Source organism: Phyllopteryx taeniolatus, chromosome 21 (assembly GCF_024500385.1).
Source record: "Phyllopteryx taeniolatus isolate TA_2022b chromosome 21, UOR_Ptae_1.2, whole genome shotgun sequence".
In the NCBI taxonomy this organism is placed as follows: Eukaryota; Metazoa; Chordata; class Actinopteri; order Syngnathiformes; family Syngnathidae; genus Phyllopteryx; species Phyllopteryx taeniolatus.
Window position 1 is genome coordinate 13,461,107 of NC_084522.1, and position 25,870 is coordinate 13,486,976.

The following is a 25,870-nucleotide window of genomic DNA, read 5'->3' on the forward strand; positions in this document are numbered from 1 at the left end:
GAGTCCAGAAGGAGGGGCAGGGGGTGCAATACCTGGTGGGCTGTTAAAGGAATGAAGGTGTAGATGGCAACGAAAGTCTATTTGCATTTTTGCTCCATTGTAACAAAAACAGAAAAGGAATTCATCAAACCCACATTTTGATCTGCATTTACAGCAAACTGTGATGGAATTTATGGTATTTTAATGGACATTGGTTTTGAGGGGCAGCACAGAGACGTTGTGGATAACATGTTTGAAATCTCAACTCGCCTTCCTTTATGGAATTTACATACCGTCCTCTCACAAAAACACGCATGGTAAGTCGCTAAATTACCCTGTGGCGTGAATGTGAGGGAATTCTTTTTGTATGTGGTTTGCAGTGGTATAGAATTGTACTGCGTCATAATGAGAGATATGTCTAATATTTTTCGTCACCTCGATTGGTTACACGAGAGCGTAAACGATATCAGAAACACATCTCAGTATAATGCAGTACAAAAGACATCGACTGTCGGTTTTATTTATTTTTTTGTAAATGTGGCAGAGCAAATAAACTGAAGTCAGACAGTAAGCTTCTGTTTTCAGCTAGCACATGACAAAGGGTGGGGGATAAATACAGAAAAATGACAGCAGGGTTATTTTTCTTCCCATTTTGCCGCTGCTGGGTGTCTGATTGCACACTGCCTGATTGCACACTGCATGGCAAAGTCCACACACCTCGGGCAACAGGGCTGACTGACCCTGTCAATGCCTGGGCCTGTAAGGTGGGGAAGGTTGAGGGGTGGACCGATGTAATTTTAGGTTAAACACGCTTCGCTGGTTTATAAGTGTTAGAGGGTTGCTGAACATGTGATGGAGAGAACACACACGCACATGCATACAAACAGGCAGCATGTCTTTTTTGAAGGAGAAACATTTCATCTCCCCAAGTCTCTACCTTGCTGTTCCTTCATAACTGTCAAGCACACTCAATGTGTGCGCGCGTGCATTTTGAAGGAGAAATCAATGTTATATGTTTTGTAGACAGCATGTGCTTGGGTGATGCTCACCTCGCCTTCTCTGTGCCATGGCCTCCCATTCTGAGGGTACTTGCCCTGACTCTGCCGCTTCTTTTGGCCTCCGTCGGCAAATTTACACAGCAACGGCTCCGTGGGAGCTGCAGAGAGAAAGAGAGAGAGAAGGACAAAGCCACATTAGAGGACGACATCCTGTGACCCCACTGTGGCCCTTTGAACTGCACTCCAAATCTCTTCCTTCTCTCCGTCCCACCACCCCTCCTCTCTGGCCTAATATAGAGCTCTCAGGGAAAATTCCCAGATGGCTGATGTTGGCAGGCCCACGTGAGCCCATCCCAAGCTGGCAGTGCATGAAAGAGCAATGGAGGGTATTGTTGAAATAATAATCACAGTAATCACTCTTGTAAATACCTCTGAGATGGTTATGTGGGACCGATCTGTCAGCTGAAGCTTATTTCTACAAGGCGTTCCTGTTTGCTATAATCCCTTTGTGTTTTACTTACACAGCCACAGTGTCTTTTATTTGAAATGTTATGCCTATTTTTCCCACTGCGAAGGCATCACAGCCACCATCTGACTGGACTGTACCAATTGAGTTAAAGCAGTTATTAATGTGAAATGAGAATGTTACACGATTAAAAACAATAATGTCTCCTCCTACGATGACCTGACATTATTTGCAAAGTAATTACACATTTCATGAGTCATTCCCAATTGCTCATCAACATGTTTTTGATCAATTCCGAGAAATTTAATTGGTCAAACATTCATCAACACCGTTATGCAGCAACCAGCCAATAGTGAAATTTCAACACCAGGCTGCTTCCTAAAGGGGGTGTCATGTCTTGTGCAAGTAAAAACAGGATAGCAGGGCAAAGGCTTGTATAAGTCTATTTTAAAGATTGTTAAAGTGCAATATTTGTTTTTAATATCTTTGTTACAGCTGTGTTATACGATGTGAAGAAGGGTGGTTTACCATGCTTTTTTTCCCCGCCCAAACAAGGCATTACATCATTATTGTGGGAATATAAGCTATAAATATATTAAGGTACAACAAAAAAAAGGTTTCTGCCACTGAAAAATGCAAACAAAACACATATTGTTTTCCCAGTGAAATTAATAATCTTCAAATTTCCATTCCAAACAGTGACTTGACTTAATCACCATCCAAACCGATATATTTAACGCATGAGAAACTATTGAAATCTATTGAAAGTAACATGCCATTTTCCAATATTTTCACTTTGAGACCCATTTTCACATTTTTGCAATTTCATGCTCATGCTGCACGTGTTTTTGCGTGAACACGCATGTTTTTCAGTTGAAACACTGTTCCATTGAGACGAAGGAAATTCTGTAAACCAAGCAAAGAAAAAAAAAAAAGAGAAACCAGTTATCATGATAATTTCTCTTGAGAAATGGATGGTTTCCTCAGCTTGGGAGCGTAACCTTTTTCACTTCGCCATCTGGATCAGCAAGGCTGGAAAAGCTCATAAAATGGCAACTGGAGGCGGGTAGCTCTGGCATCGGATGACATGGCCAATACCTCGGAGCACCTGAGCTGCAGGACAGCGCACACCGAGTCAGTGAGCTTATCCAAACAGTGCTGCAATGCACCTGTTGGCCTATAAGGGACCTGACAGCTCTCCTGTCATCACATTGGCATTAGGAGCCTGGCGACTCGTGACAACGCGGGGACATTTCGCTGTGGTTGGGCCAGAGATGACACCAACAGAAAGAACTGCTGACGCTTTAATCTCCACTCACAGATGTTAGGTGGCGGCCTTGATAGCAATAATGTATCACATTTCTGGAGAAAAAAAAATCAATTATGCTGTATAAATTGAGGACAATAAATCACCAATCAAAGTGAGGCAAGCATATGACAAGGGACTGGTGCAGCTTAATGAAATAATTTGGGCATGAATGAGCTAAAATGATTGGTGGATACATTTGTTTTACTTCAGTTAGAGGAGCCACATTTTGAGACATTCTGCCAGCACGGTAAACAAGCTGTTAGCTGCTCTGCTTCACAGTTCTGCGGTACAGGGTTCGACTCTCAGCCTGGGCCTTCCTGTGTGGAGTTAGCATGTCTGATCAAGTTTGCATTTCCACAGTGGGATGTGCAGAAGGGATGGTGATCGCTGCAGCAGCTATGTACAGTACATAGTGTGACATCATACAGAGAGGCAGCATGTAACTCACCCAATAATTAAACAAATAAGAGCAATGCTCCATGGTACATTGCTGAACAAGCAACATAAACAGTGATTCTCTGCTGACCTATCAACAGACCATGTATCCCGCGCTCCCCGCTATACAAGTGAATCGTACTTAACTTTTTCAACTGGTACGCCAATGCCAATGGTGCTGAAAGAGGATTAGTGTGCTTTACTTCATCCATCCATTTTCTGTATCGCTTCATCCTCACAAGGGTCGCGGGGTACACCCTGAACCGGTCGCCAAACCACCATTCGCGCACACATTCACATTTTAGAGTCTTCAAAAAGCCTACCACGCATGTTTTGGGGATGTGGGAGGAAACCGGAGTGCCCGGAGAAAACCCACTCAGGCACGGGGGGGGGGGACATGCAAACTCCACACAGGGGGGGCCGGGATTTGAACCCCACTCCTCAGAACTGTGAGGCAGATGTGCTAATCAGTCGTCCGCCGTGCCGGCTGGTTTACTTCATAGGAATTTAAATGATTTATTACAATAATTAAACAAGGCTGAAATGGATCTGTTGAGGATAGAGCATTAGCAGATATTTCAAGGTCTAACTAAAGTTTGTAAACATCAAGTTGGTGTCACGAACCTCAATGACACGCTGGAAGAGACTTTTTACTGGGCTGTGATTTAAGGACCTCTCTGCCGCTGTGAACATTGGCACTTATTCCATAGTTCTGGACTTAAAAACAATGTCTGCAGAAAAAAATACCCCTTAAAATAGACTCGGGAGTAATTTTCGGTTCATTTAAAAAATAGTTTGGGCAGATGATGTGACCAGCATTTGCTTCTAAAGTTTTTTTGTTTTTTTTTGTATGGCAGTGGTGTTGTGTGACTTCAGCGGGCTGGTCGGTGCCCTGTTCGTACCATTTTAATCAACGACTCTGCAATAAATTTGTGATTTTTTTTAGCATATTAAATTAGCGATTGAACATAAGATTGAAGTGATGTTGTGTTCATGTGAGTGTGCAAAGGTATGTGCATCCATAAGCCTGCTGCCAGCCTGAAAACATCTGGATCAATAAACAGTTAACACCAACACTGGGGAATCCAACCACCGGTGGTTTGGCATTTGGATAAAATTATTCTATTAAAATTCATGCGGACTATTTTATTTTGAAAAAGAACCACTTCTGTCGCCTCTTTTCCACTTCTCGGCACTGTAATTTCTTTCCAGTACCGTAAGACCAGCAACTAACACTGTTAAAATGAACATTTTAACAGCCATTATGCCTGCAGGAACTGAAAACAACTTCCATTCTGTGGGGACAAGACCTTGGATTTTGTATGTCGAATATTTTTTGTATTCTATTGTATATGTATGTAATATTGTATTACAAATATTTGAGGGGGTTGAGGTCAGAGCTCTGTGCGGACTAATCAAGTTGTGTATCACACTATCATCCCATTGTGATTCCCTCTGGTTAGCGAAAGTATATAGACCTTGCTTTGTGCACTTGGGCATTGTAACGCTGGAACAGAAAATGACTTCCCCCCCAAACAGCACTCACAAAGCTGGACGTATATAAACGTTCTGAAGGTGTTGTTATGATAAATAATTACGATTCTGGAACATCTGAGGTTGGTTTGTGTATCCCCTGATTGATTAATGTATTGATTAAGAGGCATGTCTCATTACTTTAGTCCATGTAGTGTATGTCACACATGCATAGTGGCCATATAAAAGGATTATCTATGAATCAAACTGCAATCTGATGATTCTAAATTATGAGGAAAAAAGTGTTATCAGGTCAGATGTCCACTACTGTCACTCACGAGGTTTTCAATAGGGATAACAAAGCTTTTTTTTTTTTTTTTTTTTTTATTGCGGAACTTGTTACAAGTTGATCAGCTGTTACAAAAAATAACATGCACATTTCCCTATTGTGTGTGTGCTCTGAGATGCAGCCATGCAAAACCACACATAACGAGGTTCGATTCTGAAGAGACAGCAATGGATTTTTGCTCATTGAGAGACACTTCAGCACCCAGTAAAATGCCCCACTAAGTACAGACAGATGTACTATAGATTAGTCAGTTAAATTGAAACTTAGCAAGCTTCACTTATTAGCCCAATACATGTAAGTCATTAGTGCTGTCACTGCTGTTTCCTGGATGGGTAACTGGGCGAAATCATCCTTTTGTAAACAGAATAACAATAAATGGATACCATAGCTGACCATGACTTTATTATTATTTTTTAAACTTGCGCTTAGGTAGCACTGATGGCTTTCAACATGGAACATTTGGCAGAGGCACCAAAAACAAAATCAAGTTTGAAGTGATAGGATTTGAAGTGTTAGATAAAGAGGCAAACAAACATATGACTTACAGAAGTGACAGAAAATAAATCGATCGTGCCAATATTTTAGAAAACACCGCAACTGCATAAAAGTCATTCATTGTTTGTTTTATCTCATCCTGATCGTGTGGCAATAGGATGCCCGTCCTGCATAACATTGCATCTAAAACTTGGGACAAGACACCCGTAAAACCTGCTTTGGGAGAGGTGGGCACCAAATGCCACAGTGCGCCAAAATGACCGAGATGCACAAGAATGCAGAGTTGAAAGGAGGTTTGTCATAGGCGATATGGCATGACTCCTTCTTGTCAGCCCTAAGCTCATTTTGAAGCTCCAAAATTGCATTGCTCAATGGAGAATACCTGTATGTCGCACTAATTCTTGTTTCTAGGATTTCGTTTTTGCATGAGCAAACCTTTGGTAAATCAGGCCCAGTGTCTCTTGACTGACTTGGATTGGCCTTGGACACAGAGCTGGAGGAAGTGGCCATGGAGCGGGAAGTATAGTAGAACCTCTTTGCTTAGGCTGCTGTCCCCGCAATCAAGCGGAAGAAGATGGATGGGTGGATGGATGGTTTGATTAGTGAACAATTTTCAAGGCGAGAAAAGCCACAAGATTTCCGTATTACTTGACTTTTTTTCCAAGGCCTGAACACAAACGTTCTTTTAGGCACTTAAGCAAAACGCTATAGTCAAAGGAAACTTAATTTACCTTCGTGAAATGTGTGGTTCAAAGCGTCCACAGGTTCTGGGCTTGAATTTATACGAGTTAAGCATTTCTGAGAAGCCATTTGGAGAGCTTGATCTGCTTTTATTGCAAGGACGTGTTGGAGAGCACAGGGATAAGGAAGAAGGAAGAAGACATTGTTTTATTGGAATTCAGATGTTCTCTGACGCTGCTCGAGGGTATCTCTAATTGGATCAACAACTGTCTGATTCCCATCAGCCAGCTTGACCTGTCTGCCCACATTGGCGAGGCAGTATTTATGGGAAAGAGATGGCAAGGAGAGGGAGGGGAGATGCAGACAGAGACAGAAAGACAATAGGAGAAGAAACTACAAACAACACATTTCTAGAAATAGCTTCTAACCGAGCAAGGCGCTTACATGAGAGTGGTCACGCACAGTGGCATTTTAAATGGAAATAATTGTGGCACCAACCACTTAGGTAGGCAATAAACTGGAAAACGATAGTACACTTGCTAAGTGCTAATGTGCTAATATTACGTACTTCCAATATCCCTTATAACACCAAAGTAGGCCGACTAAACCACACGATCAACAAATAGTTATCATAATTCATTAAAAAAAAAAAAAAAACAGAAAAAAAAACTTCACAACTGAATTGAAATAACTAGCAGAGACAGCGAGGTAGATCAGCCATATTGTTCCGATTCCTTTTCCTCGTCACGTGATTATGCTGGTGTGGACATTTCTTGCCTGACAGTAAAGATCCCAATCGTTAGTGCCTTGAAGCCAGACTAATAAATTGCATATACTAAGCATGACAAGTACACTGCTTGAATGGCAAATTACTGGGGACACAGTGTTGCACACAGAATAAGATCTCACACACCAAATTCGTCCATAAGAATTATGAGATGTTTATGTAGACATCTGCTGCAATATTTTCTGTATTGCTGCAATTTTAACACCGGAAGACAACACTTACTAGTTTCTTCATTTCAACAAAGAGGAGAGACTGTACAGTGCAGACACACACAAGACGCATACTGTACAAGGTCTTCTTATTAACACAGTAGCTGCCGTCCCACTTACACCAAACATCAAGCAACCTCGTGACGTAAACAAACATGTAATTGTTTCCATTTACTTGGAGCCCAACAGGGTGAGAGATTTATGTTTCTGTATGCATAGGATAAACATCTATTAAATGTGTTTGAAATGATCCAACAAATGACATTTGTCATTGGACCTGTTTTGCTCATAGGGTTAAGTGAGATAATGCATTGAAATGTTAAAATGTGTTGAGATGGTACCACTCCGTTATATACAACCGACTTATCTGGAAAAAGTCACATAAAAAAACGTTCTACTTGTTACAACGTAATGATGCCATTTTCTATTTAAGAGGATGCAGAATGGTCCCCAACTTGAGAAGAAAGGCTGGTAACAGCCGGAGCCCTAAAGGCGCACCTCTGACGGATCACAGTCGATACTCCTCACAAGGGCCACACTGTCCTCTCATCCTTCAACATGGAAATTAAAAGAGTCCGCAAGAGGTTTGGCTGACAGGGATGACACACGGGGCTCAGTGACATGGCCCGATAAATGGAATGTGGCGCTGAGAGGGGAACATGGCTGAGAGTGTGACAAAGACGAGTGAGGGGGAGACATTGTCATGATAGAGGCATAGTGAGACGATTTGTTTTTCTTCTACGTTCGATAGGCGATCAGGCAGTAGAGTGGACTAGTAGTAGTAGTGGTCTGCCTCACAATGAGGAAGTCCTGGTTCGAATCTCAGCTGAGGAGGTAGTGCGGTGGAGTTTGCATGTCGTCCTTGTGTGGATGGGCAGATGGACCAGCATAATGATTCTAGTCCACATTCTGCTGTATTGCTATTGATCTGCCATGACTCCAAATTTCCCATAGAGGGCCCCTACAGCACACCAGCCACTTCAAACCTGATATGATATTATGGATTACAGGAAGGCAAGAGCCAGGAACGTGGGTGGCAGAGCGATCGATGAGCTGTTGCAACACTTGAAGAGTGATGTGATGTAGGTTACTGCTGACATGCTAATCCATCTCCTATCGTCGCTTTCCATCTCCCACAATTGCATCTATCTATCTATCTATCTATCTCGACAGTATCTGTGTCTCCCATGAGTGGTAAGCTTAATTTTTTAGCTCATTCAGCATGTTACACTTCCATAGTGATCATGCACCAAAAAGAGGTGTGTGAAAGAGTAGACCTTCACCATCTTACAGCCATCGATCCCGGAAATTTGATGTACAAAGGAACATTTAAAGCAGAATGTGCCAACATCATTACATTCAAACAGAACAGTACAGTATAGTTTCTGTTGTCAGTTCCTCTTTTTAAAAAGGGCCCATGACTTATTGCTGGAGCCACACACATGCTGGCCCATAACGCCAACATCTTAGTTCCAGTAAAATTGGCCACTTTACACAGCTGCCCAGCGTGGCAATTACATGTAACCACATTGTACTTGGCTCAAAATTAGAATAGTATGAGAGAGAAAACACTATTTGTGGTCGTGGAGTCAAACTAACATCCCAGCTAAGATAACAACACAATTGACATCCAGCCATGCGTTTCAACAAGAATCAAGTAGTAAGTCAAGTCAACTCACTTAGTCTGGTGGAGCTTTTCCAGTAAACCAGGGATTAGTACTTGCTAAGTCACCTTGATACGTTTCACTTATATCACACAGGTACATACATACATTATATCACTAATATTAGTTAACAGTAAGACAGAAAAACAATAAAACACATATTGAACCTTTATGAGAAGGAGATTAGAACCTTTATGCAATATACTTCTCTGTTTTCTTTTATAACTATCTTGTAAACCTATCCTACTGAGCAGCCAGGACAAGTGCAATGCGTTTTCACAATTTCCGATTCTATGGGTGTCATCACGGGTATCGCACTGTGGCGGAATCACAAAATACAAAGACAAAGCAAATACATTTACTCACAGCGCTCACTGAGCTAAAGTCTCACAAGATTGCTGCCGTATCATGATACATGCTGATGTGTTGTGTGATGTCATCCATAACAGATCGGGATGCACCGAAAATTCGGTCACCGAATGTTTTTGGCTGAAAATGGCCCGAAAGTGGATTTTCGGTTTTCGGCCGAAAGACTTTTGTTGCCGAGAAAACACGGTCTAAACAAGATGTCGTGATGATGCAAGCAAAAATCATGGCCAGCGCATGGTTGTGTTCACTAAGGCAGCAAAAAAACAAAAACAATACAGAGTCCCAGAGTCAAAAGTTTGGTTTGCATCAGGTGTCAACGCAGGTAAGATTCCAGATTCCATGGCAGCGAATAAGCTACACTTCTGACAAGTATCGTTATCATTACTGGAGGATGAGGAAAAAGACGCAGAAACTACTGTGACATGTTTGTAGTAGCCAAACACCAAAATAAGTGATTGGATGATGCAGTATACTTCTCACATAGGTCTGGCTGAAATCACGTTATAGCAGAGAGTAACCAGCTTTGAGGATCAAAATAGCAGGCAAATTAATAAGTGTCTGCAGAGAAAATAATACACAATAAAACTATAATCACACAGGACCGTAACCGGAAAGCCAAACTCAATTAGTGTGTCACCTGCGAACAGGGGCCTATAAGGTTCAAAGTATTTTTAATATAATATTTATAAGATAAAGCTTCATTAATCTTACAAAGGGGAAATTTGCATCTTATCAGCAGCAATAGTGGATACAGGAAATACAAAGATAGTACAAGAAAAAGACATTTGTACAAGTATGTTGCGCAAAATAGAAAAACTATTCCGTGCATAAACTATCCAATCCAATCTTTCAGCAAAGTTATTTGTTTGTTCTCAAAATAGAATGCGGAGTTTTAATTTTGGCTTTTGAGATCTGATTAATCAAATTTAATATACTTGCTTTCTTTACTACAGTTGAAACCGGAATTGGTAAAGGATAAATAATCCATAGATATTTTTGACGATGGCACATTGAAATCTAATGTGCTTTGATTCAGGCTGCAACTGAAACAGGCACAGCCGTTTGAACTCTGGATTGTTGTGCAACTTTAGAGGTGTATTTTTTAACAGATTTTGGTTGATTTTCAAATTGTACAGCCTCAGGGACACTCAAAATATGGATTATAGACATATTGCATTGTATCTAGAGATAGCCAGTGTTCTTCCAAAGCAAAAAATCTATACCACATTGAATCAAATGACTCTTAGATGCTCCTTCTCAGACTTCACAATTAGATTTTCTCACATACTGTAGATATTTTCGCACTGCTAATCAATGATTGCATAATGGGTACGACGCCTAAATATAGTAGTTTATGATAACAGTATATGGTTGATATTAGTTTGGGATATTGGGATTCGACCATACAATAACAATGGTTTTGAGACTAAATTGATGTATAGTAATCTGAATTGGGCACAATAATTTGAGATTATACTCACTGCTACGCACAAAAAAAGTATGGATGGTGAGGACCTTATTAAGAAATAAAAACCTGACTATGGCAGCATGACAAGTTTTAAATGTTTATCAGGTCCTTACGCCATACAACACCATTATTAAATGTGTACTTTCAAATGAGTTGCACATTTAAATGAAAAAAAAGAAGCCAGAATAGAATGTATTTTATGAGAAAGCATTGTTCACACTTGACATTTGATCAGTCAAGTACGATAACTCAAGCTGTATCACATAGTATGCCTTTACCAAGATAATAATACATTTTACTGCAGTGAGATACTGCTGTTTCTGATATTTTGGTTATGTTAGCTATATGAGAGACTCAATTTCCAAGCTACCCCAACATATAGTAAGTGGTCATAATGCTGCAACCCAAAAAATGAAAAAAAAAAATATTTTCTGTGCAACTGATCTTAAAGTAGACATTTTCACTTTATGGATAGATGACACAATTGAAAAAATATTACATCTCTTAGTTGCTTAAATATTTTTTTACATGAGTCAAAACTATAAAAATACACCCCCTAAAAAAAAAAAAAAATTATAAGAAAGGTGCAAAACCACAATATTGAAGTCTCTATTTTTTTTGGTCTTTTTGTTCTCAGACAGTTTTAGCTGCGGTGGACAGAGTGCGCCTGGGGGCTTCTCTTGTGTTTCTCCTGTCTGTGTCACTGCCTGTGTGGGCTGACGCTGAAACTAACCCTGTCCCTGTTAGCCCAGTATAATAGCACTGCCGACGCCTCCAGTGACCTGTGAAACCTCCCATCTACAGATATGAATCATACAGATTGTAATTCAGTGTAACTGCCCATCTACCTGACCTACAGCAAACATTTGTCAGAATATTGATGGCATTGTTGCAGAAACAGAATAAATCAGCTTGCAAGTAAACCATAGAGAACTTGGCTGACATTCAATAGAAGGCAGACTAAAATAAGATGGGATAGCACACTTGCAATCCCAATCAGGACAATCAGTTTTGTGCAGCTTCATGTATAGTTGTTCGAAATTTGTTTAAAAAACCCTTAGCAGCAACTGCAATCAAGCTTTTGCAGCAACTGCAATCAAGCTTTTGCGATAACTTGCAATGAGTCTCTTACAGCGTTGTGGAGGAATTTTGGCCCACTCATCTTTGTCTTCAGCTATTCAGAGGTGGACTTGCTGATGTGTTTTGGATCACTGTCCTGCTGCAGAACTCAACTTCGTTACAGCTTGAGGTCATGAACAGATGGCTGGAAATTCTCCTTCAGAATTTTTTGGGGAGACAGCAGAATTCCTGATTCCATTTATCACAGCAAGCCTTCCAGGTCCTGAAGCAGCAAAACAGCCCCAGACCTTCACACCACCACCATCATACTTTACTGTTGGTATGATGTTCCTTTTCTGAAATGCAGTGCTACTTTTACACCAAGTAATGGGACACACACCTTTCAAAAACTTCAACTTTTGTCTTGTCAGACCGCAGTATTTTCCCAAATTTCTTAGGGCTCATTCAAGATGTTTTCTGGCAAAATTCAGACGAGCCTTGATGTTCGTTTTGCTGAGCGGTGGTTTTCGTCATGGAACTCCACTATGCAGCCCATTTTTGTCCAGTCTCTTTCTCATGGTGGAGTCATGAACAGTGACCTTAACTGAGGCAAGTGAGACCTGTGGTTCTTTGGACGTTGTTGTGGGGTCTTTTGTGTCCTCTTGGATGAGTCGTTGCTGCACACTTGGGGTAATTTTCGCCAGCTTTCTCATCACTTTCTCATCTATTCCTGAAACTCTTTAGATCTCGGCATGATGTCTAGCTTTTGAGGATCTTTTGGTCTACTTTGTCAAGCAAGTACTATTTAAGCTACTTCTTGATTGAGAAAGGTGTGGCAGTACCAGGCCCGGGATTTGCTAGAGAAATTAAACTCGGGTATGATAAACCACAGTTAGTGTATTTTAGAGGTGGGGCACACTTTTTCACACAGGGCCATGTAGGTTTTGATTTTTCTCTCTCCCTTAATAATTTAATAATTCTTTGACTACTATTTAAATTTCTTTGATGATGGGAAACATTTAACTGTTGCAAACATGTAAAAAAACAAGCAAAATTCAAGAAGGGGGCAAACATTTTTTCACACCATTGTACGTGTGTGCATTTTCTGCTATGTCAATTTGAGATAATGTCCTGTTTTTGAATAAAAGGGGTGAAATTTTATTTTCTTTTTCTCAAATTCATTGATTAATAAAAAAAAATAATTGACAGATTAATCGTAACAATCGTTAGTCAAAGCGCTAGATTGCTGTTCCTTAGTCGAAGCCCTCGATCGCTGTATTTTTAAAGACAAGCTTTTGTCCATCATGCATGCTATTTTTGGGGCAGCATTGCTTGACATTTAAAGAGTTACGCAAATTCACACCCAAGGTGCATTTCAAACAAGCCTCTATTGTTGGCCGAAGAGGAAATCAAACGAAAAATTGGATTTTAGGGGCCTATCTAAATGGTACCTTGCTTCCCATCTATGACCAGCGCTGGTTCAGGGATTCAAAATGACTTTTCACTTAACCTTTACGATACCTCTGCCTGTAAATTGATTATGACAGCTCAACAGAGGCAGGAAATATGCTTGAAAATGAATGCAAGAAGCAGCAGCAATGGTGTATTAAAAAAAAAAAAAAAAAAAAAAAAGCAGTGGACTCTTGTGGGGTAACTCTGTTTCCTACCATTGAACGTCCAGTAAGAATGATATAGACAGGAAAGAAAATGAAATTACAGCACGATAAATGAATTACCAATAAAGATCCCTCAATACTATATTCAGACGTGATCAATACGCCATAGCCTGGCTATAGTGTGGGCTGAGGGCACAAGCTTATTGCAGCATGACCAGTCAGATCAATTATGTCACTGGTGATTGACAGTCAGTGTTGGCCATGTTGTTGTTTTATGGTCAATGAAGGAGGCCAGTTGAATATTAAGATGGGAACACACAGTCTCTCTCTTTACCATAGCTGATCAGGGATCGATTGAGTGCCAGCATGGCTGATTGGGGATCAAGTGACGTTGTGAGAAAGGAGAGCGGCTACAGTATGTGTGGGGAAAATTTGCTTGGCTGTACGGACAACGTATCGGCCGTCAGCGGAGAGTTGCGCAGCCTGCAATTAACGTTGCGTTGAAAGGAGCAAGCCACCAGCTGACAGAGGCTGCAGGTGCAGCTCTCTTAGTTTTGTTTCTCTTCCGAAAGAGCAGCTACGCACACACACAAGGAGGTGTGGGAAGACCTGTTCGATATTTGTCTGCCATTTGATCTCATAAAAATCTAATTTTCCACTCCCGTTGTCATCTGCATGATCTTCATGATCTCTTTGCTTTTACGTATTGGGCCTTTTTCATTTGACTGAGTCTGGCTTACATTTGTTAACAGACTATATAAAGCTTTCATTCTTTTGATCAGCTCTTTATTCTAAATATAGAATGTACATACTAGAATTATTTCAGGTAGGTGGTATAAAGCAATGTTTTCTCATAATGAAGATCATATAGTATGGTAGCCTGACAATCACGATTGAAAATGCATGCTACATTATTTGAGCAGTCTCATTCGATTTCCCTTATTTACTCTCTCTCGCTATGATAATCTCAAAAACGCTCTCAACCTGGGTGTGCCTCACCCAGACGTGAAAATGAACTGCCTCTTTGTCCTCCAGTCTGACCACAACGGAGCACTGCCTTTGGACTCATGTGATTAAGGTAATTGGATATCGGATATTAAGTAACACATTGTGATTAACACAGCAGGTCTACGGAAAAAAAAAAAAAAAAAAAAAAAAAGACAAATCATGATGACAAATGACAATGATCTGCTCCTTTATTTAAAAAAATCCCAAACCATAAATCATTTTTGCTGACCTTTTTTTCTTACCGTATTACAATTTTACAAAGTTTTCTCATTAGGTATCTACCATGGATGCCAGTATGTTCCCTTCCAACCCGTCAAGTTCTGATGGGGTCCCTGACGTTTTGTCACATTCTGTCGACTGCCTACGAATGAGACGTGCATGGTTTTGGAGCACGTTTGTTGCCCCGGCACTGTCAAGGGAAGCCCCCCTGCCTGGCTCAGCTCCCAAGTCGGCGTTAGCGCAGGGGGGCATATGCACTGTATACCATCTCTGCAATGGTCACCAGGAACAGTGTCAACTTTGCCTTTTAGGGGAACTAAAACCAATTTTTGTTTGCAGGACTATCGCAGGTAAGAGTGCAGATTCATTTTCACCTATTAAACTGCCTTTAAGAAGGAGTCCACTGGCTGTCGCGATCCAACCGGGCACTCATTCGCCAGCCGGCTGGCCTGGTGCGAGAGGCCAGGTGCCGAGCAGCTAGCTGCTAGCTGCCAGCGAGCTGCCGCATTCTACAATTGTAAGCAATGACAGTGTAAACAATGTTAAATTAGCCATTGAACACTACTTTGGGATGGTGTTGTTCACGTTGTGTATGTTAGCAGCATAAGATGGACTACTAACTTGAACGTTGCTGGTCAGTGCTTCTGCCATTAGCTGGCGAGATCCCTTAAGTGGATCAGACCTTTAAAGTCATCCTTTTAGGACATATTGTGGAAAATAGATTGTTTTCAAGAACATGTTTTTACACAAGCCGTTCAAATTTTTTGCACCATTGTGACAGACAGTGTGTTTGGAGATGCACATGCTTGGATCTGCATTTTAGCGACAAGTGAAAATAAAATCGATGCTTTTACTGTCTTTTCTGTCACTTTTTTCTTCAGACGAAGGGCTAGGGCACAAATAGCCACTAAAAACGCCTTAGCTCTGCCCTTGTTCACCACGCTAACAAAGTCGTACTCTCATTGACACACGCTGCAGCAAAAGCAGGTGGGGGCGGCGTGAGCAGTGGCTCATTTGCATGAGAAGGGACAGTTCCATGTACACTGAAAAAAAAAGTTCTTAATTTCCAGTTGCGCATGATTAAAATGTGGTAAACATGTAATTATGCCATTATTTCCTTTAAAATAATCAAATGATATATGTTAGTTTAACACATTTTAATTGTGTGCAACCGATGTACATGTTCAAATTAGGTCAATTCAAAGTATTTTTTCCCCCAGTGTAAATAGGCTGGTTTCAACAGGACTATAAAGAGGGCTTTATTCTTGTATACGTATGGCAGTTAAAAATATTAAAATGTTGAAAAAAAAGTACTTGTATAGGTATTGAAAGATTCTACAGTAATCACAGTTCAACTTTGGAACAGCATACTGTATTTCCATATTCATTATCTCCTATGAGAAAAATAGTTTCAAAATCTGAGCAAATATCAGTAAAGCAACATCCCAAAACAAACCGTGTTCTACTTTGGAGGTTCCACTAGACTGGAGATCATTGACAGCAAGGTAAGGAGGTGGCAATGATGTCATGACATTGCGTCAAAGCAGTTAGACCACGTCCAATCGTTTTGTCTTCCTTTTTGTCAGATAGAAGATGCGCTTTTCAACTTTAAACTGCATTAGAAATCATGGAGAGTCATATTTCATTCCATTGTAGGCATTCTCTTTGTTCACAAACACACTTGATACAAACTTCACTTTCCAAAAACCACATAACATACATGTTATGTTGTGTGCGCTCGTCTCAGACAGTCATCACCAGATGGTAACAGTGACATGCTGTTCTTAAGTCAGTTTAAAGAAACACAACGGAAGGTATCAAGTTGCCCATCTTTATTTCACAACATCACGAGGTGTGTGTGGTACAGTTGATTGCAGACATAAACTAAAAAATGATTATACGCTCACAGGCCATGAAATTAGCTACACCCGGATTATAGCTGAATAACAATTATATCATTCTGCACAATTTTAAAGTACTACTACTACTAATGTTTAATAATGAGGATGACATTCGCTAGTGCTGCACTGCATAATACTAAGAGGTTCCACTTTTATAGTAAATTAGGCAGCCAAAATCGTAAAAAAAATAAATAAAAACACGATTCAGGATGATTTAATGCTGTGTACACCACTGTGAATTACACATAGAATAATGAAAATACTGTTAAATTAATTCCTCACTAAGCGCATGACAATTGTGGCTGCATTTTTATTGCAAAAAAAGTTAGTTATCCTTTGGGAACACAGCCATATTTATTCTAGGGATTAGAGCAAAATCTTACTTTATCTTCTTTGATAGTTTTTGTTTCTACTTGCCTATGATTAAACACCCCAGATGTTTGAGGGCTGTCTATTCCCATTGTGGGAATACTTAACTTTTCTGTACCCTTTATTTATTCATCAGCTTTAGTGGCTATGTTAGGGGTTGAATGACTTCAGATTTTTTTGTAGCCGTCGCCAAAATGACGATAGTGGAGTCGACTAATCGATGACAACCCACTCTACATGCCTCCAAACACACGTTCGCTCACTCACTCACTCACTCTCCCTGCTGTCCTCAGTCATCAGTCACATTCAGACACTGGCTCATCCAGTCAGATTCAGATACCTTCAAGGTACAGTTGGAATTTGAACAAGGCTAACACCAATTCACGCAACACAGCTATAGGGTCGCTACTTGCTACGGTACATAAGAATAGCATACAGTTTTTAAAAATGAAGGAGGGAATGGCTTTCAATAATGTATTGTGGCAAACCTTACTTGTGTTACATTGATTTTTGCATAGGTTTTATAAGAGCAGATATTTGAGACCCTGAAGAGATCCAAGCTGATGCAAACCTCATAGCACTTGTGTTTTTCTTACATTTGAAGGTAGACTTGCATATTTTCCAAGTGACCCTGCTACCGGTCTCAATTGTAATAAAATATTTACACAAGCTTGAGCCCCTGCTGCTACATTACTGCGCGAACCAACCACTTGTTGATTTAAGCAAGGCGTATGTGAAATACGTGAGTGGCAATTAGTCAACCTCAAGCTATAACGGTCATTACGGAGTGGCAAAGTTGACCCATCGACTAGTCGACCAGTCGATTCAAACCCTACTGCAATGCAAAAATGCAAAAGCTTACCAAGAATATTTTTTCTTCTGACCTTCTAATGATACGAATCATTAGTTTAAGTAAAAATTAGCTTGAAACAATTGGACACTGTCTCACAAAAAGTTACTTATTATATGATGAGCCCTATTCAGATTAGTTTTGACAAGAAATAAGACAAATGTTCTTGGTAAGAGTGAGTTTTTGCAGTGTATGCATCACAATAATGATATAAATCAGGGCAATAGTCAGAAAAAGAAAACCTTTTGAGTCTGCTGCATTTCTCAGATGTAATGAAAGGCTTTGTTTTTCCCGTTCGGCATTAATGGATTGCAATCAATAAGGGAGAGCCACGTTCTCCACGTGTCCTGACCCTTGGGGAAACACTGAGCGGTAAATGTGGGAGGGGAACATCGATATCTCGTAGCTTCCCAAGCCCTGGCGAGCTAAAACATACTGCTTCTTCCTGCAAAGTTGAAGACTTGTCTGTCAAGGAGTCGTCATTGCTAGATCAAGGACAGTGAAAGTGGGCTGCATTCTCAATGTGGACCATGAATGAACACCCCGAGACGAGAATAATAGAAGCCTATGATGCAAAAAATAAGAACGTGAGCGAGCACCGTTCGCAGCCTAGCCAAGCACACCATCGAATCGGCTCTCATCTGTCACCAAAGGCAACCGTCCCACCAGCCGCCATGAGGAGCAGCCTAATTGGGGGAGCTGATGAGGTCTGATGAGGCCGGCACTTATTGAATTCCCCGGCCTGTTATTTAGATAATGCTGAAGAGGAGCGGCTCCCACTCATCGTTCCCATTCGCTGTCGCAACAGGGGTCTCCTGGATAATCCACTCGTTTGTAATGGCTTCGAGAACAGAGAGGATTTTGACATGCTTCCTCCTTGCGAGCGAATATCTAGCACTCCCCATGGTTGATTTTACCCAATTATGCGCCTTTTTCCAGTTACCAGCTCGCAACACTCACTGGAATCTCTTTTATCATGTGTTTTATTTATTTGTGTGGGGAATTGTTGATTTGAAAAACAAACAAACAAAAACTAAAACTGGAAGTTAGGTAGGAAGGTATAATTTTTAAGTTGTACCATCAACAACAGTTAACTTATTCTTCCACTTACATCATCATTGATTATGCTAAAATATTAGCATCTTTAGTTTTTTTGTGTTATTATTTGTGATTGGTAATTGTATTTTACATTTATATAATTTTATTCTACATTGAGGAAGTTTTTTTTAAATTTTATGGCAGTAGAATGTGGTTTAAAATATTTTCTGTACAGTAAATGAAGCTTTTAAGATGGTGACAGTTTAACTCTGGAAGACGATATCAATAAATCTGACTTTGGGTGAGAGGCAGTTTACACCCTGGATTGGTCGCCAGCCAATCGCAGCGTACATATAAATAAATAACCATTCACCCTCACATCCACACCAATTGGCAATTTGGAGTTCCCACGTAAGCACGGTGAGACCATGCAAACTCTGCACAGGAAGGCTGGAGCCTTGAACACTTAACTTTCTTACTGGAAAGGAAACAAGAGGGAGTTCAGACGTTGAAGAACAGATGGCTGAATAGCAGGACTAGACAAACTTTTAATTTACTGCTACAGACTGGGGAGAGAGAGGGAGAGTGCATGAAATCACAGAGGGGTGCCAAGAATTCTACTCTACTGGTCGAGCTAATATTGTCTCTGCTGATGAATGCAGTTAATTACGTGGATGTAGCTCACTTCAAAGCTGATATAAATAGAAAAAGATAGATAAGAAGCAAGCTATAAACCTGAGACGGCACTGGGTTAAGTGCATATCTCATTTTAATACTTCATATCTTGTTTAAGCAGGTTTTGTTTTGGAGTTATGCAAATAGAAAGGTACAGCTAAATAAAATTAAAATATTAGAGAAAATTTATAAGATACTAACTATAGAGTAGTAGCCACTTTCCTATGAGAAACAACTATGAATTAAACATGAAAAAAATTTCACTTTTTGACAAGAGATCTTGTACAACAGGTAACCTCTTTAAATACCATAATCCAGAATATGTTATTGTGTGACATTTGAAGAGCATACACACGTTTCCAAAATTTCCACTTTTCCCACAATTACACGTTTCACACGCACACAAAACATTCGAATAAATAAGACGTTCAAAGAAAAGTTTTCTTAACGTTCACATTCCAACTTTGAACTGTGTACATAGCTAATTTAGGATTTATACAATATTTTTTAAATATTCTCCAAATTACCATATTTTATCAATGAAATTCCCAAATCAAAAATTCCCAAATTAAGAAATATTTTGCATATTTACCTCCATCTTCCACATTTCTTGAGCCTCATCAAACCATTTCAAGTTCAAACCACAGATTCTACACTCAAGTTTAACACCGTTTAATGCCAGAGTATCTCAGTTTAGTGTCAGCTCTTTACTAATTACACACAATTTCTACTGAAATTGCATTCTAAAATATAAGCAAGTTAACATACATATATATATATCTATAAACACCATTTTCTGTAAATTGTTGAGATGGAGGAAATTGTTTGAATTGTTGCGATAGAAAAACAAATGGCCATTTTTAGACGATCATTGATTGTGGATCTGAGGTGGGGGGGGTGGATACATACGAGGCAGCAGCATTTAAAAGCTTACATGAAGATGCTACAATGTGGAGTTCACCAGGGGCACCGTGAATCAATAGCAGCTCGACTTGGAAATCTGCTGTATAATCCTTGATCTCCAAGGCCATTTTCGTTGCAGCATGAAATTTGATACACCCTGACTACATGGCTCCTCAGCCCCCTCCTCCACAGAGCCGGCAGCTCACTCCACAAATAAGACATCCTGAAAAATTGATCTGGATGAATCAGTGGCTAGATTATGTCTGGGCCTAAAAAGATATGACCGGCTCGAGGTAAGTCTTAAATTTGTTTGTGTATCCGTAACAGGATCAGGACAGGCTATGTAGAATGGGGAAACATATTGGCTCTATTATCAGAACTGCATTTTTGGGGAAGAAAATGCAGTCTGAAGTAATTAGGGAACCGGGAAGTGTCAATTATCACTGACTAGTCAATTTAATGACTACTCAGCAATCAAACACTTTCTTTTCGTTATCATTACAAATGGTGCTATGAAATAATATTTTATTATCAAAATGTGGTAACTTGCTTCAACTCTTCTATAACAGTTACAGTCAGACAAATGTGACTACATTAGTTTTTATTATTTATTATTTACCATTTAGCTTACTTGAGTAAATTTATTTGCGGTCATTTGGTAATCTTAATTTAAATCTTGGGGTAAACATACTTGTAGTAGTAAATTGTAGTGACTATGGCCCGGTTGTAATAGCACCCCTCCAACTGATAAACTCCGCATTCCTCCCTGCTGCCCCGCTGAGCCAGACGGTCACAGGAAGTCTGGTTTATGTCACCCGGACTTTAAACTAATTAACAGCTCCCATAGAAATCTGGCTTTCCATTCATCAAAGAACATTTGGTGTACAGAACTGAGATGACCAAAAGCGCCAAGCGCTCTGGGACAAGTGCTGGAACACGATCACCCCCTAGTGGTGGTTAGAGACACTGCCTGTGGACATTGAAATCCCATGTTTGTAACAAAAAAACCTCCAGGAATATTCTAAATGTATGCCTTGATGTCTGTGTCATTATTGTGTCAGTCTTACAGGTCCAGCTGTAAGAGAACTATTCCTCTTGATCTGAAGCCAAACAGTACGAAATGATTGATGTTGTATTGACCAATTAGTTGATTTACCAAGACTAAAGTTTAGACAATCATTCTATATGCTTGATTTATGAGTAAGTGTACAAAGTTGGGATTGTTTTAGATTAATATATGATTTTTAAACCCATTTTATGGGTCAAAATTGTAGCCTCAATTCAAGTTGATGGGTTTGCTCTTCTCCACTTCCTGTCCCTTAGACACGCCTCCTGGGCATTTAACCCTTAACTTCCGCCTCTTGTCTGCTCTTGTCCTCTTGGCGAACATCTCTCCAGCTACGGGGCGGCTTCGGCCAACCCCTCCCCTTCTCTTTGTCCTTCGTGACCACCACGTTCGTGAGCCTCCGCCGTACCCAGATGGCGGTGCTTTCCGATCGAAGAAGCCGGCCATGCGCCTTTGATCATTTTTCCAAGCCTGATCTGTTGGCGGAGCCCCGGATTCAAATCCCAGCAGCCGTACCAGTTACGCCCGCAAGAGCGGGGCCTGCCGCAACAAGTTCAAACGGCAGGAAAACTGTCCCAACGGGACAACAACTTTCTTTTTGCATCTTTTTTAGTTTTTACTTTTTGTGCATCATCATCTTCAACTAAACCTGCCTCCTTTCCTCCTGAGATGGTTGGAGATAGACCATACCCAGGGCCAACTGATCTACGGTCGTGAGTCCCGCATGGCAATCGTTGCCAGAATGTACAAAATTAGTGTCTAATAATTTTGTGGAAAATACCAGCTTCACAGTTCTAACTAAGTTCCAACTTTGTACTATCTCAACACTCTGTAACCTATTCACGCACATTTTTAGTCCAGCCACACACGATGTCCTATTTCTCTTTACGTATGCCTATTTTCTTATTACCATTATTATGACTTTATTTTCATAGTAAAGCCCCTCTCCATTTTCTATAACATTCCAGTTTTAGTTTTTGTGTGTTTGAGTGAAATAGTGAAACTGCTGAAATCGAGAACTTGTATTTCATTCATGTAGCAACCTTCAGATGAGTTTTTTTCGTATCTTTTCTTCAAATTTACGAATATAAGGTGCCCCTTTTCAAGATAAAGCTAGTTTGACTTTAACGTTAAACGTACGTCGAACTAAACCGGATGTAACGCAGGCGTTCACTTCCGCCGTATTCTTTGTCTAAAATGAATTACGTTTTTATCCAAAACCAATATACGCTACAAAACTTACTTGTAGTCATTAATTAATCTTACTTGAAATCTATGTAAACTTAAAAAATAATCTGTAGAACTAAATTGTTTAGTACTTTAATTTGGCATGGAAGTTTACGTTAAAAAAGTGAGGCAATTATTTTTTTTAATAAACTGTAAACTAAACTAGTTAGAATTTACAGTGCAGGTTACCTCCAAAATCTCTGAGTAGGGGAATTCACAAGTGAACAGTAAATAGCAGGAGGAATATTGTAGTGTACTACTAGTATTTTTGTTTCACATTATAAATGGTTTTGTTAGTGGACCCTTAACAGTGCTTACTATTGTGGAGCAAATATTTTCTTTTAGGAGCTCTGCTTTTACTGTTGTTATTCCAATGGCGATATATGTATTGTCAGAGCTGCAGGTGTTGGACTCTCTGAGGACTTTGAGTTCTATGTTTTTCTTTCTTAACTTTGTGCCTGATTGGTGACAGACAGTTGTAGTCAGATGCAATGCAGCACAGCAGGGGCCGTCTCTTGATAGCACAGATTCATATTTTGCACCTGGCGCACAGAAAAGAAAGAACAGAGTACTGGCAATTACCAGACTTCTCTTGCGATATATACTGCAAACCTGGCTAGCTCCGCTCTGCTGTACTTCACTCTGAAGGCTGTCTTAGGGCCAAACCGGAGGTAATGAAAGCAACACACTTCTAATGGACTATTGATGTGTGTGTGTGCGTTTGTGTGGGTGCGTGCGTGCGTGTGTATGTATGTATGTGGAAGAGCGTGTGTGAAAGAAGTACAAAGGAAGTAGCAAGGGACAAATATACTGGATATATTTTTTTTTCTGCTGGTGGGATTTCTGGGCTTTTTGCAATGCGATCTACATCAGGAATAGGTAGCTTTGATGATAATGAGAGCCACATATGTTATATCCAATACCAGCCCCTGAGCTGAGCAAAAATGGGGGACATTATACATCAATATCCATAAAGTCTTGTGCTACTAGTCAAGAACATACTGAACCCTTATCCTCCAAAACCAGCAGAGTGCGCTGATATTACTCCATCCATAAACTGAGAACAGCAGCATTAGGAACACTTAATCAAATTCCATAAAATATCCAATACAAGACATGGATCAAAATGTATGCCTTTACATAAACGATCATGCTGAATTTAGATTAACACAATGAGATGTCGTGATATGATAAACTCTGGGCTTGTAACTTATTGTCACACTAATAAAAATTGCTAGAACCAATTGTGTTTGACGTTAGAGCTTCCATTGGTGTAGACAAATAAGTGGACTTTGTGTGTATAAATCTATCCATTTTTATACCACTTGCCCTCAATGGGCTGAACCCTGTCCCAGCTGACTTTGAGCGTGAGAAGGGGTACACCCTGGACCGGTTGCCAGTCATTTGCAATTGCAGGGCACATATAGACAACCACCTACCCTTCATTCACATTGACACTTATGAACAGTGTGTAGTCTTAAATTAAACGACATTGTTTTTTGGAATGCGTGAGGAATCCGGAGTCCCTGGAGAAAATTCACACAAGCATGGGAAGAACACGCAAACTCAATGCAGGAGGGCTTTAACTGAGATTTGAACCCATAGACTGTCAACTGTGAGGCAGACGTAATAGAAACTAGGCGACGAAGTTAAAAGTGACATGTTTTGATAACGTTTACTATTGCGGTTGTAGATTCCAGATTGTAGTCTGGTAGACTTTTTTTCCTTCTAAAACCATGCAGTATTTTAGTATGCTATACTGTTTTTAGCACAAGTAAAGTCCAACTGCTGTGGTGAGTGAAAAGACAAAAATAGCCTCGTGATGAGAAAACAAAACATTGACAAAGCTGGTGTCATTTCCGCCCTCATAAGAGAGACTTCCTAACCTTCATTCTTTGCTCCACATGCACCTTACTGACTATGTTTGTGTCCCCTACCCTGCTGGCAGAGTGTTGGATGAATGAATGGCTGTCCATTCCTTTAGGTCTGGTGATGCGACAAAAATAACTTGGGTGACCACAGTGACCTCTGCTTGTTCCCGCACCGCCTGTGTCCTGTTCTAATGGAGGTTTGGGCTCTATTTTTGGGGGGAAGCAGCTTGATTTATCTCGCTGCCCTCTGCGTCCCGAGAGAGTGACATTGACGTGGTCAGGTGTAAGTGATACCTGCTATTAAAAATTAAAAAAAAATAATAAAAAACTTGCTTACCTGATGCACTTGCAGGATACAATCAACTTCTTTGGGCTTTCCAAAACAACTTTACAGAAATAACTGTATATCAAATTGTATCCGTGTCTGAGTGGTTATAAAACAAATGAAAAGAAGCAAGCAATCTTGCTATGGAAGCTTGTATATAGGGCTCCTGCTTTAACTTGAGCTTTGTGGATGTTTACAGATTTAAGGGTGGACACACACGGATGCACAGGAATCCACAACAGCACTCACGTTTTTAGACGCTGTCCTACGTTTGGAGTAGAGGGGTAAAAATTCATCGACAACTAACTGGTTATCAAATCAATCAACTATTTTAAGAATCGAGTAATCATTTAGAGACCTCGTTTCACTTAAAATTGTGCAAGTCCTTGGAATTTCAGCCTCTCAACAGTAAATATTCTCAGATTCATGTAGTCCTACATGCAAGCAGACTGATTATGTTGAATCAAAATAAGGCATTGGCAAACATCTGATTTTACTTTGGAAAACAACGATCAACATTTTTGCCTATTTTATGACGTTACGGACCAAACCAGTAACTGGATTAATCAATTTATCATTGTACATTTTCTGCACTGTCAATTTGAAATAATGTCCTATTTTTGAATAAAGGGATGGAAATTTCACGTTTTTTTTTAAATCCAACTCATTGATTAATCGGAAAAAAAAACAATGGATTAATCGATTATTAAAATAATCGATAGTTTCAGCCTTAGTTTGGAGTTACATAAAAATTGATATGCACATTTATTGTATACAAGTGTAATTTGTAGCTTGGTAATAAAGTGTTGTCCTCCATGCGTCTCAGTAGTTTCAGTACGCTGTTTACTGTCTCTGCCTACCATTGACTCCCATGAAACTCAAACCCTGCTCACATACCACAGAGGACCATCTCCTCCAGACTCACATTCATTGAACAAGCCTTATACACAGCTACATTTGCAAAAAATGTATTATTAATAAGCTTTGTTAGGAATTCATGGACATTTTACATTCTGCGGCCTTGTTGCACTAGACCTGACCTTATAACTGCATCACTTGAA

The 25,870-nt window shown here is 40.0% G+C and overlaps 1 protein-coding gene across 4 annotated transcripts in view; it reads right to left on the reverse strand.

Annotated features, from left to right (window-relative positions):
* Positions 1–25,870, reverse strand: part of rbms3 (RNA binding motif, single stranded interacting protein) — a 398,433-nt gene that overhangs the window by 61,638 nt on the left and 310,925 nt on the right. For all 4 annotated transcript variants that reach the window (XM_061760185.1, XM_061760184.1, XM_061760183.1 and 1 more), the window contains one exon: positions 1,029–1,135. In XM_061760185.1, coding sequence (XP_061616169.1) covers positions 1,029–1,135 — 107 coding nt within the window. The remainder of the gene's footprint in view (positions 1–1,028; positions 1,136–25,870) is intronic.